The sequence below is a fragment of the Chinchilla lanigera genome, unplaced genomic scaffold (assembly GCF_000276665.1).
Source record: "Chinchilla lanigera isolate Chin_1 unplaced genomic scaffold, ChiLan1.0 scaffold00063, whole genome shotgun sequence".
NCBI lineage: Eukaryota > Metazoa > Chordata > Mammalia > Rodentia > Chinchillidae > Chinchilla > Chinchilla lanigera.
The window spans coordinates 12,082,489-12,095,000 of NW_004955464.1; the positions used below are offsets into that span (position 1 = coordinate 12,082,489).

Genomic DNA, 12,512 nt, shown 5'->3' on the forward strand with positions numbered 1-12,512 from the left:
TCTCCACAGATGATCACTGTTTTCATCGACGGCTACTATGAGGTGAGTGAGGTCGAGGGCATCAGGAGGGCGCTGAGCAGCAGTAACCACTGAGGACTGGCAGGGGGCCGTGCAGACGAGGACTGGGTAATGTGAGGTGCCTGGCGTGTGGGCACCCGCAGGGGTGGGGAGGGGGCGTGGCCTCGCTTGATGACCAGAGGCTGTGCCCCCCAGGAACCCATGGACGTGGTGGCGCTGTTCGGTCTGAGGGGCATCCAGCACACTCCCATCAGCATCAAAAACGCCCGCGTGTCTCAGGTACCGCCTAGGCAAGGATGGAAGGGGCAGCCTGGCTCTGCCCTCCACCCCACTGCTCACGTGCCCTATTCCCACTCCCCACCCAGCACTACAAGGCCAGCCTCACTGCCACTTTCAATCTGTTTCCGGTGAGTATTATGGATGCAGCCCGTGGGCCTGGAGAGAGAAACACAGGCGCGTGGGCTCCTGTTACGTGGCGAGCGCCTCCCTTTACCAGGCTGTGTCTTCCTATCTGGAAACAGGAGTGGCGGTGCCTGCGCGGGGGCGGGGGCTCAGGGGGGCGCCCAGGACGGGAGCGTCCCCCTTGGGATTCTGATGTTCCCCTCTCCCTTCAGGAAGCCAAGTTTGCTGTGGTTCTAGAAGAGGACCTTGATATTGCTGTGGATTTTTTCAGGTGAGTGGCCCAGCATTTTGGTGCCTATCAACAGCGTAGAATTCTGCTTGACTGGGTCTCTAGGGCAGGAGGCGGGAAGGTGTCTTCGAGAGCTTTCTAGAGGAAGTGAGTTCAGAAGAGGGGAAGCCTGAGCCCAGGTAGGTGGGCAGGTGTTGGGGCTGGGGGACAGGGCAAGGCTCAGTGGAGATGAGGAGGATTTGAGGCGAGGAGGCTTGTTTCCTGAGTCCCCGCCGCAGCTCTTGCAGTGTCACGTGTGGCTGGCGTTGTCCTTGCTTCCCTCTGAACTCTTGGACCTGGCTTTCTCAGTTTCCTGAGCCAGTCCATCCACCTGCTGGAGGAAGATGACAGCCTGTACTGCATCTCTGCCTGGAACGACCAGGTAGGCTGGGTGACCAGGGATTAGCTGGTGGGTAGTTTGTAGAGATCCAGAGCTGATACTTCCCACGATGGCCCCTTGTCCCCAGGGATATGAACACACAGCCGAGGACCCAGCACTACTGTATCGTGTAGAGACCATGCCTGGGCTGGGCTGGGTGCTTAGGAAATCCCTGTACAAGGAAGAGCTTGAGCCCAAGTGGCCCACACCGGAAAAGGTACCTGGCAGGGTAGGGCGAGTGGGCTGGAGTCCCCTACCAACCTAGACTCCTGACCTTTGTAATCCTCCGCCACCCCCAGCTCTGGGACTGGGACATATGGATGCGGATGCCTGAACAGCGCCGGGGCCGAGAGTGCGTCATCCCGGATGTCTCCCGATCCTACCACTTCGGCATAATTGGCCTCAACATGAACGGCTACTTCCACGTAAGTGGGACTCAGGGAGGTGGGGCACAGTGTGGCACGGTGGTCAGGGACGTGGGCTCCGGAGCTGTCCCGGCACTGTTGCTTACTAGCCATACCACCTTGGGGATATGGCTAGCCTGCTTTAGTCTCAGCTTATTTACCTGTAAGATAAGGATGCCTACCCCATAGGGTTATGAGGCGTAACTTAATTAAATATATGTACTTATATGTGTCTCCGCCTCCAAGCATTGGTCCATCCTGCAAGCCCTGCCATCTCCTGTCCTTATAAATGGGTGGGAGTCCTCAGCTAGAAGTGAAGAGGGAGGTCCCTAGACACCCCCGTGCCTGGGGGGCCACTCACTCCCCAGCTACAGCATGGGGCCCTTGAGATAGCCCAGCTCAAGGAATGGATCTAGCTTGGAACTGCCAAGCAGCCAGGAAGGTCCCCAGAGGCCAGCTAAGACAAGAGCGAGCCCCTTATCTCCTAGAGAGGTCACTCTAAAGTGACTTCAATAGCCAGGCGTGGTGGCACATGCCTGTAATCCCAGCACTTGGGAGGCTGAGGCAGGAGGATCGTTGTGAGTTCGAGACCAGCCTGGGCTACAAAGTGAGCTCAAGGCCAGCCTGAACTGCATAGCGAGACCCTGTCTCAAAAAGACAAAAAAAAAGTGACTTGAGTCACAGCAGTGTCTCCCCTCCTGGCCTAGCCTGTCCCCCGACCTACCATCCCCAACAGGGCCAGTTTCTGGCTCTAGAACAAGCCCTGGGAGAACCACTAGGGTCAGGGGCTGCTTCACACGTCAGCAGTATGTGCTTCCATGTGGGCATGAGCTCTCTGGCCATAGTGAAGTTCAGCTCGGTGTAGTGGTGCACACGTGTAATCTGAGCTTTCTGGAAGCTGAGGCAGGAGGATTGTCACAAGTCTGAGGCTAATAGTGAGTTCAAAGCCAGTCTGAACCATGTAGTGAGACCCTGTCTCAAAAAATTGTGAAGGTTCGTATTAAAGCTACTAAGAGTTTGCCAAGGATGCTAAAAAGAGGATGGAAAGTCAGGAAGACATCGGATGCTCCTTTCCAGGCCCAGAACTTGTGCAGATATGCAGACACGAGTGTGTTAGTGAGCGGGTGTGGGCCAGGTACACGAGGCCCTGATGTACATCTTATGCCTAATGCAGGAGGCCTACTTCAAGAAGCACAAGTTCAATACGGTTCCAAGTGTCCAGCTCCAAAATGTGGACAGGTGGGGACAGCGCCAGGGCCCAAAGGAGGACGTGGGGGAGACTTGGGACCAATCCTCACCAGTCCCTTTCAATCCCAAGGCCTGTGTTTACTCCTTGTTGCCCCGTTTTCCCCTGTGACCCTTGCCCTGCCCACTGCTGCCCATGGGACTGTTGGGTCTGCCCCCTCCCGACCCACATTTCCTCTCCTCAGCCTGAAGAAAGACGCTTATGAAGTGGAAATTCACAGGTTACTCAGGTATGGCCTAGGGCAGTTGGGCTGTGTGGCAGGGAGTAAGGAGTCAAATATGGGGGTTCTTGGCTCTGTAAATTTTTTTGTTTTGTTTGTTTTTTTGTTGTGTTTTGTTCTTTCCGGTACTGGGAATTGAACTCACGACCTTGCGCTTGCCAGGCAGGTGCTGTGCCACTGAGCTAAATCTCCTGCCCCCTTGGCTCTGTAAATTGTGGGGCCCTATGCAAAGTGAAAATCAGGGTTCAGACAGTATTAAGAATTTCAGGCCAGAAGCCGGGTGTGGTGGCACACACCTGTAATCCCAGCACTCGGGAGGCTGAGGCAGGAGGATCCTTGTGAGTTCAAGACCAGCCTGGGCTACAAAGTGAGGTCAAAGTCAGCCTGAACTGCATAATGAGACCCTGACTCAAAAAGACAAAACAAACAAACAAACAAAGAATTTCAGGCCAAGGATATAGCTCATTGGCGCAACGCCTGCCTGGCAAGTGAAAGGTCCTGAGTTCAATTCCTGGTACCAAAAAAAAAAAAGAATTTCAAGATGGCAGTAGCAGAGCATTAAACTAAGCTGAGGGCCCTGTGTGACACATCCCTGAAGTGTGCTCTGCCTTGGGCTGACCCCTCCACCCGCCACTGCAGTGAGGCCAAAGTCCTGGACCACAGCAAGCACCCTTGTGAAGACTCCTTCGTGCCAGACACAGAGGGCCACGTCTATGTGGCATTCATCCAAATGGAAAAAGAAGATGACTTCACCACCTGGACCCAGCTTGCCAAGGTACTGCAACGCCCGCCCCTCCCCAGAAGCATCCCCTCCCCGCACAGCCAGAGGTGCAGGTTCAGCCTCAGAACCTCCTCACCTCTCCGAATGCTCCCAACCCCTTTGTCCAAATTCATGTTTCTGAAGAATTCTCAGTCTGCTGAATTCTCAGCAGTCTCTTTCCACGGCTCCCTGACGCCGCTCTGCCTTCCCCCCCACCAGTGCCTCCATATCTGGGACCTGGACGTGCGCGGCAACCACAAGGGCCTGTGGAGATTATTTCGGAAGAAGAACCACTTCCTGGTGGTGGGGGTCCCGGCCTCTCCCTACTCGTGAGGACCTTTTTGTGCCCTGGGAGGTGGGAGCCTAGTGGGACTGAGGGATGTGGCTGAGCACCTCTTCCTGCGTGTAATGGTCGCGTATCTTCCAGAGTGAAGAAGCCGCCATCAGTCATCCCGATATACCTGGAGCCACCTCCAAAGGAGGAGGGAGCCCCAGGAGCTGCAGAACAGACATGAAACCTCCTCCAGAACTCTGCAGGGCTGGGTACTGTGTACCCCCAGGCAGGCTAGCCCTTCACCCAATCCCGTAGGATTTTGTAGATGCTGGTAGGGGTGGGGTTGGGGCTGGTTTGTTTTTAACATGAGACTTAATTACTAACTCTAAGGGGAAGGTTCCCCTGCTCCAACACCCTGCTTTCTGAGTTTAAGGTCTATTTATTTACTTCCATGTTGGAGAAGGGCAGGAGAATACCTAGGAATCTTGGGGATCCCTGGGCAGCTGATCATGCCCCTTTTGTACACCCCTTCTACAGCCCTGGCTCAGAATCTAAATCTATTTATTGACTGTCCTGAGGGCCTTGGAAATAGGCCTCGCTGGAGGGCCTTGATTCCCTTCTGGGCCAGAATGCTGGCCTGAGGGTGGGGCTGGCGCTTACTCAGGAAACGGCTGTGCCCATCCCGTGGACAGGCCCAGCTGGGACCCACGCGCTGACACAGACTCACTCAGAGACCCCTACACACTGGGCCAGGCCTTTCAGCGCCTCTTTGTCCAGATTTCCAAAGCTGGATAAGGTTGTCATTGATTAAAAAAAGGAGAAAATCTCTGGTGACGCATCTCGTGATTGTAAATTTACGTGGGGGCGGGGTAGAAAGAGGGAGAGAATCCTCTGGATGGATTCTTTTTTCCTTTCTGTCTCAGAGGATTTCTTTTCCATTTAGGGCCATTTGGCCACCAGGGGATGCCCAAGTCCCAGGCTTCAGAGTTTTTCCCCAGGCTCCCCCCAGCAAGACTCACTTTAGCCCCACCCTGGTTCCTTCCTGGGCTGGGATGCTGCCCTGAGGGGCTGAACTCCAGCAGCTACCCTATGGGGCTTCCTCACTGTTTAACTACCATTGGTGCCCGTCCTGTCTGGACCAGGTATCTGTCCCCAGGTAGACAGCAGGGGAGAACAGAAGGGATCCTCAGGGGGCAGAGGGGATGGGAGGGCAGGTGAACGTAGGGGTGGGAAGCGGCTGAGGCAGAAAGTGTGTGGCAGGCCCTGGATCTTGTGGAGATGATTTTGTGGGAGAATACTAGGCAGGCGGGGGCTAGGGCTGTGCTGAGGTGTAGGAGCGAGGGTGTTTGGGGCCCTTAGTCACTTTGTATACAGAAAGCCATACCTGGGCATTTGTCTAAAGCTAAGGGCCAGGGTTTTTTTTTTTTTTTTTTTTTTTTTTTTTTTTTTTGGTTTTTCTCCGGTACCTGGAACTGAACTCACGACCTTGTGCTTGCCAGGCAGGTGCTTTGCCGCTGAGCTAAATCCCCAGCCCCAGGGCCAGGGTTTTTATCAAATTAGCACATACCCATGGATGCAAAAGAGCATAGGAAAATCTAAGTTAAGTATTCGCCAGAAAATGGATGGGATTGTCCCGAGGGTGAGACGGTCCAAGAAAGGAGACCATGAGATTGAAAGGCTCTGTGGACTTAGGATCAGAATCGGAGTGTAGAGTACCTGTTGAGAAAGGGTCTGCGAGTACATAGCTTTGGCCAGGAAGGCAGGAACTTCCTAGAATTCCTGCCTTGATGTCTGTTCTTTGTTTCTGCTACCCCTGCTGGTGCTGGAGCTCGGCTTGGCAAAGGCATCAGCGGTGTACGGCTTGGACGTTTCTCGCCATGCTGACGCCGTTGGTGTTTGTTGGCGCTAGAGATAGTGTTTGAGGTAGCAAAATAGCCAGGTTGAAAATCAGCTCATGTTGAGGTGGAAGCCCGCCCTGGGCAAACAAATCCCTTGCAGCTTCCACACAGGCACCTGGAGGGGTTGTGTGTGAGGCACAGCGTAGGCAGAGGGCTGAGTGGCCAGTTCCTCAGTCTGCCTGGCACCCCAGCAGGCTCCTTGTCTGACCTCAAAACTGGCTCTCAGGCTCTGTGGCCCTGACCATGTCAGCCCTTTTCTGGGCTCAGCAGTTCTGGGCTGCCCTGAGAAAGTTCAGGAAGACAGATGCAGTGTCCAAGGGCAGCGAGGAGAGACTGTATGGTCATGCTGGGCTTTGCCTGGAGCCGGCGCTCCATCCTCCTGGCATAGCGTCCTCCTTAGGCACTCCTAAGTGACTGAGTGGTTCGACAGTGTTCGGGCTTCCTCGGGGACACTGTGGTGAGGTGCTCGATCAGGCAGGGCTGTCCCCATGGCCAGGGCTGAAACAGGCTCTAGAGTCAGCTGGGTCTGAATCCGGGCTTAGTTCTTCACTGAAGGCTTAGGGTTCGGGCAAATTACTTGACCTTTTAAAGCCCTGGTTCCCTAACCTGAAGCATAGCAATAATTAAGATGAGATTAGTCTTTAGAGCACCGGACAGGCCAATGCCAGAGAATAAATGAAGTTCTAAGATCCTGGAAGCAGGGGCTTTGCCTAAGTTGTCAGGGGTGGGCACCGTGGGCCTTCCGACGGGGGCTCTTTCCCACTGACTTGATAATGGTTCTGGTCTCCTCCCTGACTTGGGCAAAAGCTTGTTCTTTTCTTTTCTTTTTGAGACAGGGTCTTGCTATGCTGTTCAGGCTGGCATTGGGCTCACTTTGTAGGCCAGGCTGGTCTCAAACTCACAGTGATCCTCCTGCCTCAGCCTCCCGAGTGCTGGGATTACAGGCATGCGCCACCACGCCTGGCAAGCTTGTTATTTTCATAGCTTTCCAGTCCAGTGCCCCCACCTAGGAGGGGAAGTTTCAGGCCAAAGTCCTCCATGCTCTAAGAAGGCCAGCTGCCTAGGGATCACTTCCTCGGTGCTCTCTGGACCATCCCTCCTAGGCCCCTTCCGAGGCCTGTAAATCCCTACCCCACTTTCCTTTGCCTGGCTTCTAAGGGGGGTTTTGTGTTGCCAGCCCCACAGGAAATCCAAGGGCAGTTTAGGCAAGCTGGATCCCTCTCCCCATGGATACAGAGTCCAAACAGAAACTTTTTATTAATTTATAAGATTTGAAGTGCTTTCTATACGTCCACCTTGTGGCTCTGTTGATTTTGGATATGCTCATGATATAAATTGCCTTTCTCTCATTTCCAGCAGAGTACTGAGATCATCAAGAGCTTCCCTTGGCCTAGGGAGTGTCAGGGTTTGAAGGAACAGGTGGAAGGATGGCCAGGAGAACTGGCTTCATCAGACCAGCTGGATCAGGTGCACCTCAACCACACCAATAGAAGGAAAAGTCAGGCACAGCCTAATGGGTTGGTCCCTACTTAGCTCCGAGACTGAAGCAGCAAGGACAGGTCCATCGCAGCCCAAGTGACACTGTGAGGTCTCATCCCCACCATGATCATTGCTCCTGGATCCAGGGCGCTTCTTCCCAGTTCCCACATGGCAGCAGTAGTGGCGGAGGCAGAAGTAGACTTACTTCAGGTTGCAGTACAGGTACAAGGATACAATCATGGCAGCCAGCTGATGGGGAGGGGCAGAGAGGGGGAGGGGCATGATTGGAATCCTCCAGTTCGATGCATCCCAGATGGCCCACATGAAGCTCTGTTAGAAGCCTGGCTTTGGGGCTGGGAATGTAGCTCAGTGGTAGAACATGTGCTTAGCATGTGCAGGGTCCTGAGTTCAATCCCCAGCACCAAGAAAGAAGTCTGTCTCCTCCAGGGAGGCCTCAGAGATGAATCAAGAAGCCCAGGTGTGGTGGCAATTGATACCCCTGTCCCAACCTTCTTGTCAGCTTACCTCCAGGGCCCCAATTCCAGCTGCCACACCACCCACAGTGACGGCATTGGCTCGGATGTTGTACAGAAGCTGTTTGAAGCAACCCTTGGGGAGAGGAGACAACATTTATAGTTGGCAGCTGTCCTACCCTCGTTCGCCACTCTAAGGCCATGAAGACGGTCCCCACCCTTCTATACCAGTTCACACCTCTACTTTACTTTCCTCGGCCGTCTGCGTGTCACAGAGGGTTGTGCTGTTGTCGCAGCAGAATGGAGGGAAGGCTTGATAATCTCTGAAGTAGGGCGACCCCTCAAAGTCTGTGTAGTTCTTGAAGCCACAGCACTTGAGCTGGAGACAGGTGGGGTGGGGGGTCAGTAGGGCCTTGCTTCTTTCTCTCCACCCTCAAATCCCCCCAGCCCACCTTACCCCTTCCATGGTGGAGTTCCACACTTGGGTGAAGTCTTTGCTGGCGCCATACTCTTTCTTGATGGTAGACACTGCCAGCATGGACAGGAATTCCTCAGCCTGGGTGGGGCAGGCCAGCGTTCAGGGACTGGTGGGGAAGGTGGTCTTTCCCAGGCCGCGGCCCATTTGCAGGCTCTGCCCAGCCTTCCTCCCTTGCCCCAGCCCAGGTGCTCACCATTGTGGTGTACACCAGAGCAACCACAGCAGCTGCAACCTCAGCAATGAAGATGAGGAGGAGGATGAAGAAGAACTAAGTGGAGAATAGGGGTCTGGTTTTAGGGAAAGGCAGTTTCTTACGCTCTCCTTCCCCCAGCCCACCCACCCTCCCTACAAGTGAGGCAGGGAGCACCTCTGCTGATACCCCCCGGAGTCCAAAGTAGTGTTCTGGGGTCCCCAGGGTTTGGTGTCAAAGGCAAGGGGGCCCTTGGTCACAGGCCTGTGGAGCTGGGTCTGACCCACCATCATGAGCGCACACTTGTTCTCAGACAGAGCTCCATAGCAGCCCAGGAAACCGAGAATAAAGAGCACGACACCAGCGGCGATGAGGAAGTAGCCCACGTTGACAAACTGCATGGCACTGGACGACAGTGGCCCGAAGATCTTCACGAAGGACGGCCCGTCCACTGACACCCAGATTCCCACAGCCAGCAGGGCCGCACCACAGAGCTGGGAACAGAGAAGTGAGGCAGGCTTTGAAGCAGTGCTGACCAGTGCCTCCCATCGTCCACTTACCCCAGGGTGGGAGCTAAGAAACGCGCGTTCCTTGGCTGGGGAATCTAATGACCTGTTTGTACACGGAGGGAAATACACTTTAGTGCCAGAAGGATGACAGCTGGGACACCCAGCAGTAGGCTCACACCTGACCAGATATAAGTGAGACCAGGGTTTCTAGAAATATCCACAGGGGAGAAAGAAGGACAAAACTGTCCCTGACTGTTGCCAGGCTCCCAACACATGGCTGGGGGTAAAAATGGCAGGCGAAGGGCTAGCGGTGTGTCATTTCCCTTCTGGACTATGGGTGCCTAGAACGCTTCTGTCCTCTGACAGGTAAACAGAGGTGGTGGTTTTGAGCACACACAACATCACCACAGTAACAAAGGCAGGGCCGAAGCTTACACCTGCTGCCAACCTTGAAGAGGGCTGACACTGAGAAGGTTTGCTCACCCTGGGCCCCCAGCTGGCTCCGCTTTGAGATCAGAGGCCAGGCCTCCTGTTCCTCATCCACCTAGACCTCCTTGCCTCACAACTGGAAACTGAGGCAACAGAGTGGGAACGCAGGCAGCGCTGCTCTTAAAGGCTCATGGACTCAACCCTGATCCTCAGAGGGCGTCCTGTAGCTCTGATGGGGCCAGGCCCTACCCAGTTGCCGCAGCTCTTAGGGCAAGGCCTTGCTGACCCCGGGCTTCTGTGGATAAATCAGCCTAATACCCACTTGGTGCCCAGTTTCCACTTTCCAGTTATAGAGGCTCAGGTTAGGATTGGGAGTATGGTAGCAGACTGTGGCTGGATCTCAGGTATGTTGTTTGCCTAAGGACCCGAAAGCTGGGCTTGTAGCCTGCAGGGTCAGATTTCAAGGAGGTTGCCGTCTGCCCTGCCCTGCCCTGCTCAGGAGAGCGTGGGTAGGCCTGGGCAACAGAGGCAAACAAGATTTGCCTTTAACTCCTTCAGGCCAGAGTCCCTGCTCTCCATATTTCTGGAATCCCCTTGCTCCCTCCAGACAAATGAATAAAAGTTAATTTCTTGCAGCCAGAGGAAGCCCAAAGTACAGACCACGGTGGACTAGAGTGTACTCATGCTAGCCTGATCACTCCAAACCGTACTCCAAGTCAGTTTGCACACACATTTATTTATGTGTGTGTGTGTGTGTGTGTGTGTTTCTTCCGGTATGAGGAATCGAACTCACGACCTTGTGCTTGCCAGGCAGGTGCTTTGCCACTAAGCTAAATCCCCAGCCCCCTACACACACATTTAATCTCTCTAACTCGCTTAATGTGGCTCCAATGTGCCAAATGCAGTGAGCACTTCATGGGTCTTATCTCCTGGGTCTCTGCCATCTTGCTCTCCTTTCCCCCTTCTCCCTTTCTGTTCCTTTTCCATCTCCTTCATGGTAGCCGTTTTTTTTTTTTTTTTTTTTTTTTTTTTAAATCCATACCGGGAACTGAACTCACGACCTTGTGCTTGCCAGGCAGGCGCTTTTTTTTTTTTTTTTTTTTTTTTCTAAATCCATAAAAATCCAAGTTTCCCAGATTTACCTTTCCTAAGTGCTCTCACACACTCCTGTGGCTTCATGGGCCACCTATGGGTACCTGGCCAGCTCCAATCTGAGCTGCACCTCCGCTGGGTAACCAGCTGCCTGTGGGACACCCCCTCCAACCCCGTGTTCCTCATGCCAGAGAAATGGGCATCATCTCTACCCCCACTGACTTCCTCCTCCCTTCTTCTATCCCTCAGTCACCATCCCAGGGCTTCGTGTTTTGTCTGGTTTGTCCGTTTCTCCTTATCTCTACCACTGTCTCCTAATCTTTATCACTATCTCCAGGGTTTATGCCTCATTGCCTGCTGCTCTAACACACCCTACGCAGTCTGTTCCTGGTTTTCTGAGCAATATCAAGTTTCACTACCTCTGGATCTTTATACATGCTTTATAGCTCCCCCACCCAATGCAAATGCACAGCTTCAGGTATTTCCTCCAGGAAGTATTCTCTCACTAGGCAGGGTTTAAGCCCCTCCTGTGGGCTCCCTTAGCCCTCTGTTGAAATCAGGCGTACCGTATTGCGATTTGCTGTTTACTTGGCTTTCTGGACCCGAGACCCTGGAAAGCAGAGAATGTCTTGCTTACCTGCTACCCCAGCACCTAGTGCAGAGTCTTAATCAGTGGATATTCTGTTTTTGTTTCTGTTTTGAGGTTTGTGGGATTCAAAGCTAGGGCCTCACAAATGCTAGGCAAGTAAGATACCACTGAGCTACATTCCCAGCCCCATCAATAAATGGATGTTGAATGAATAAGGGGTGCCTGAGGCAGAGCCTTTGCTCTAAGGAGGCAGCCCTGCCTTTTTTCAACTTCCCCTCATACAGAGGGCTCCTAAATTGCCTTCTACATACACTACGTGAACTTAGGCAAGCCCCTCCTTCCAGTACCCATAGAAAGGGGAGAATCCTTGTTAGCTTATCCTCCCCTGCCCTAAGCCTGGGCTGAAACCTCCCGGAAGGGAAGGAAGGCCTGAACTAAAGCTTCTCAACCCCACTCCCCCCTGTGGTAACCTCACTGCTACTAGGACCAGAGATCAGCATTTGGGGAGACCTCTGCGTCCCACTCTGAGGGGCAAACTTGCAGGGCACAGTCTGGGCATAGCAGTCATCCATTCCCCAGCTCGGGCTCGGCTCCTGTAGGGAGCCCCACAGGCAGCACTCTCCTTGTACTTACGAAGATGACGGTATTGAAGATGATCGTTATGGTCTTTATGAAGCTGAAGCACTGCATGGTGGCTCCTGGGAGGCAGACATGTGAGAGTTAGAGCCTTGCGTCCCCCTGTCCCTGGGCTGGCCCCGCCAGGACCCAGTATCCTGGACCCATATCTCACCAGCCTTCCCTTACTCCTGGACCCTGACACCAGAAGACTTTCCTCAGTTCCCACCCTGACACCTGTAGCCACTCTGCTACTCACACCCTCTATGTGCACCTGACGCTGAGATCCGAACACCCCAAGTTCATGCACAGGCAGCACAAGCCTGACTCCCGCACTGCAGATCACTCCATGCCCTTTCCTGGCATCTGTGCATCCCGGCTCCTCCCCAGACCAACTCCAACCCACCCAGGACCCTCTCCGCAGCTCCCAGTTCCTCCAACCTGTTTCAAGGTTGATACCATCTCAGAGGATACTCCTGTCTAAAGTCATCACCTACCTGTTCAGGGTTCTTGGCAGCAAGTTCTGAGAGGGAGCTGCCGGGCACAGCAGCTCGCGGGAGGTGCAGCTCTGGGGTCAGGTAGAGGGGCAGGTTGGCACTCCTACACCACTGCTCACCTGCAGGTGGGGAAGGCTCTTTAAAAGCCTCCTTCTGCCCGCCCCCGGGCCCCACCCATGGCGGGGCAGCCTCCCCTCCTCCCTGCTGCCCCCTGCTGCCTGGAGATGGATTCCTACCACCACAGAGCAACAGGCTTGGGCCTGGAGGTGTCACCCATGGGCTTTGCCTCTCC

The 12,512-nt window shown here is 54.1% G+C and overlaps 2 protein-coding genes across 2 annotated transcripts in view; one reads left to right on the top strand and one right to left on the bottom strand.

The window, feature by feature from the left end:
• The window catches only part of Pomgnt1 (protein O-linked mannose N-acetylglucosaminyltransferase 1 (beta 1,2-)), a gene marked incomplete in the record, with an annotated part of 10,147 nt that extends 5,674 nt beyond the window's left edge, over positions 1 to 4,473 (top strand). Inside the window, 12 exon segments of the mRNA XM_013521599.1 lie at positions 1 to 42; positions 214 to 297; positions 384 to 425; positions 633 to 691; positions 998 to 1,070; positions 1,156 to 1,284; positions 1,367 to 1,492; positions 2,646 to 2,710; positions 2,902 to 2,946; positions 3,577 to 3,712; positions 3,917 to 4,026; positions 4,125 to 4,473. Coding sequence (XP_013377053.1) covers positions 1 to 42; positions 214 to 297; positions 384 to 425; positions 633 to 691; positions 998 to 1,070; positions 1,156 to 1,284; positions 1,367 to 1,492; positions 2,646 to 2,710; positions 2,902 to 2,946; positions 3,577 to 3,712; positions 3,917 to 4,026; positions 4,125 to 4,212 — 999 coding nt within the window.
• Positions 4,474 to 7,100: 2,627 nt separating this feature from the next.
• Positions 7,101 to 12,512, bottom strand: Tspan1 (tetraspanin 1). The gene is made up of 9 exons (XM_005398688.2): positions 12,457 to 12,512; positions 12,221 to 12,339; positions 11,742 to 11,806; positions 8,777 to 8,983; positions 8,493 to 8,567; positions 8,279 to 8,377; positions 8,060 to 8,200; positions 7,874 to 7,957; positions 7,101 to 7,597 (listed from the first exon to the last, which is right to left on the bottom strand). Exons 3-9 carry the CDS (start codon positions 11,796 to 11,798, stop codon positions 7,550 to 7,552), a joined length of 711 nt encoding a protein of 236 aa, XP_005398745.1. The 5' UTR covers positions 11,799 to 11,806; positions 12,221 to 12,339; positions 12,457 to 12,512; the 3' UTR covers positions 7,101 to 7,549.

What these genes read in the sequence shown, in the direction of transcription:
- Tspan1 (XM_005398688.2), bottom strand. Translation starts at nt 11,798, where the DNA reads ATGCAGTGCTTCAGCTTCATAAAGACCATAACGATCATCTTCAATACC. An exon ending in ACAAGTGTGCGCTCATGATG is followed by an intron (nt 8,568 to 8,776) that starts GTGGGTCAGACC and finishes TTCTCCACTTAG; the next exon opens with TTCTTCTTCATCCTCCTCCT. An exon ending in CTGGAATTGGGGCCCTGGAG is followed by an intron (nt 7,598 to 7,873) that starts GTAAGCTGACAA and finishes CCTCCCCATCAG; the next exon opens with CTGGCTGCCATGATTGTATC.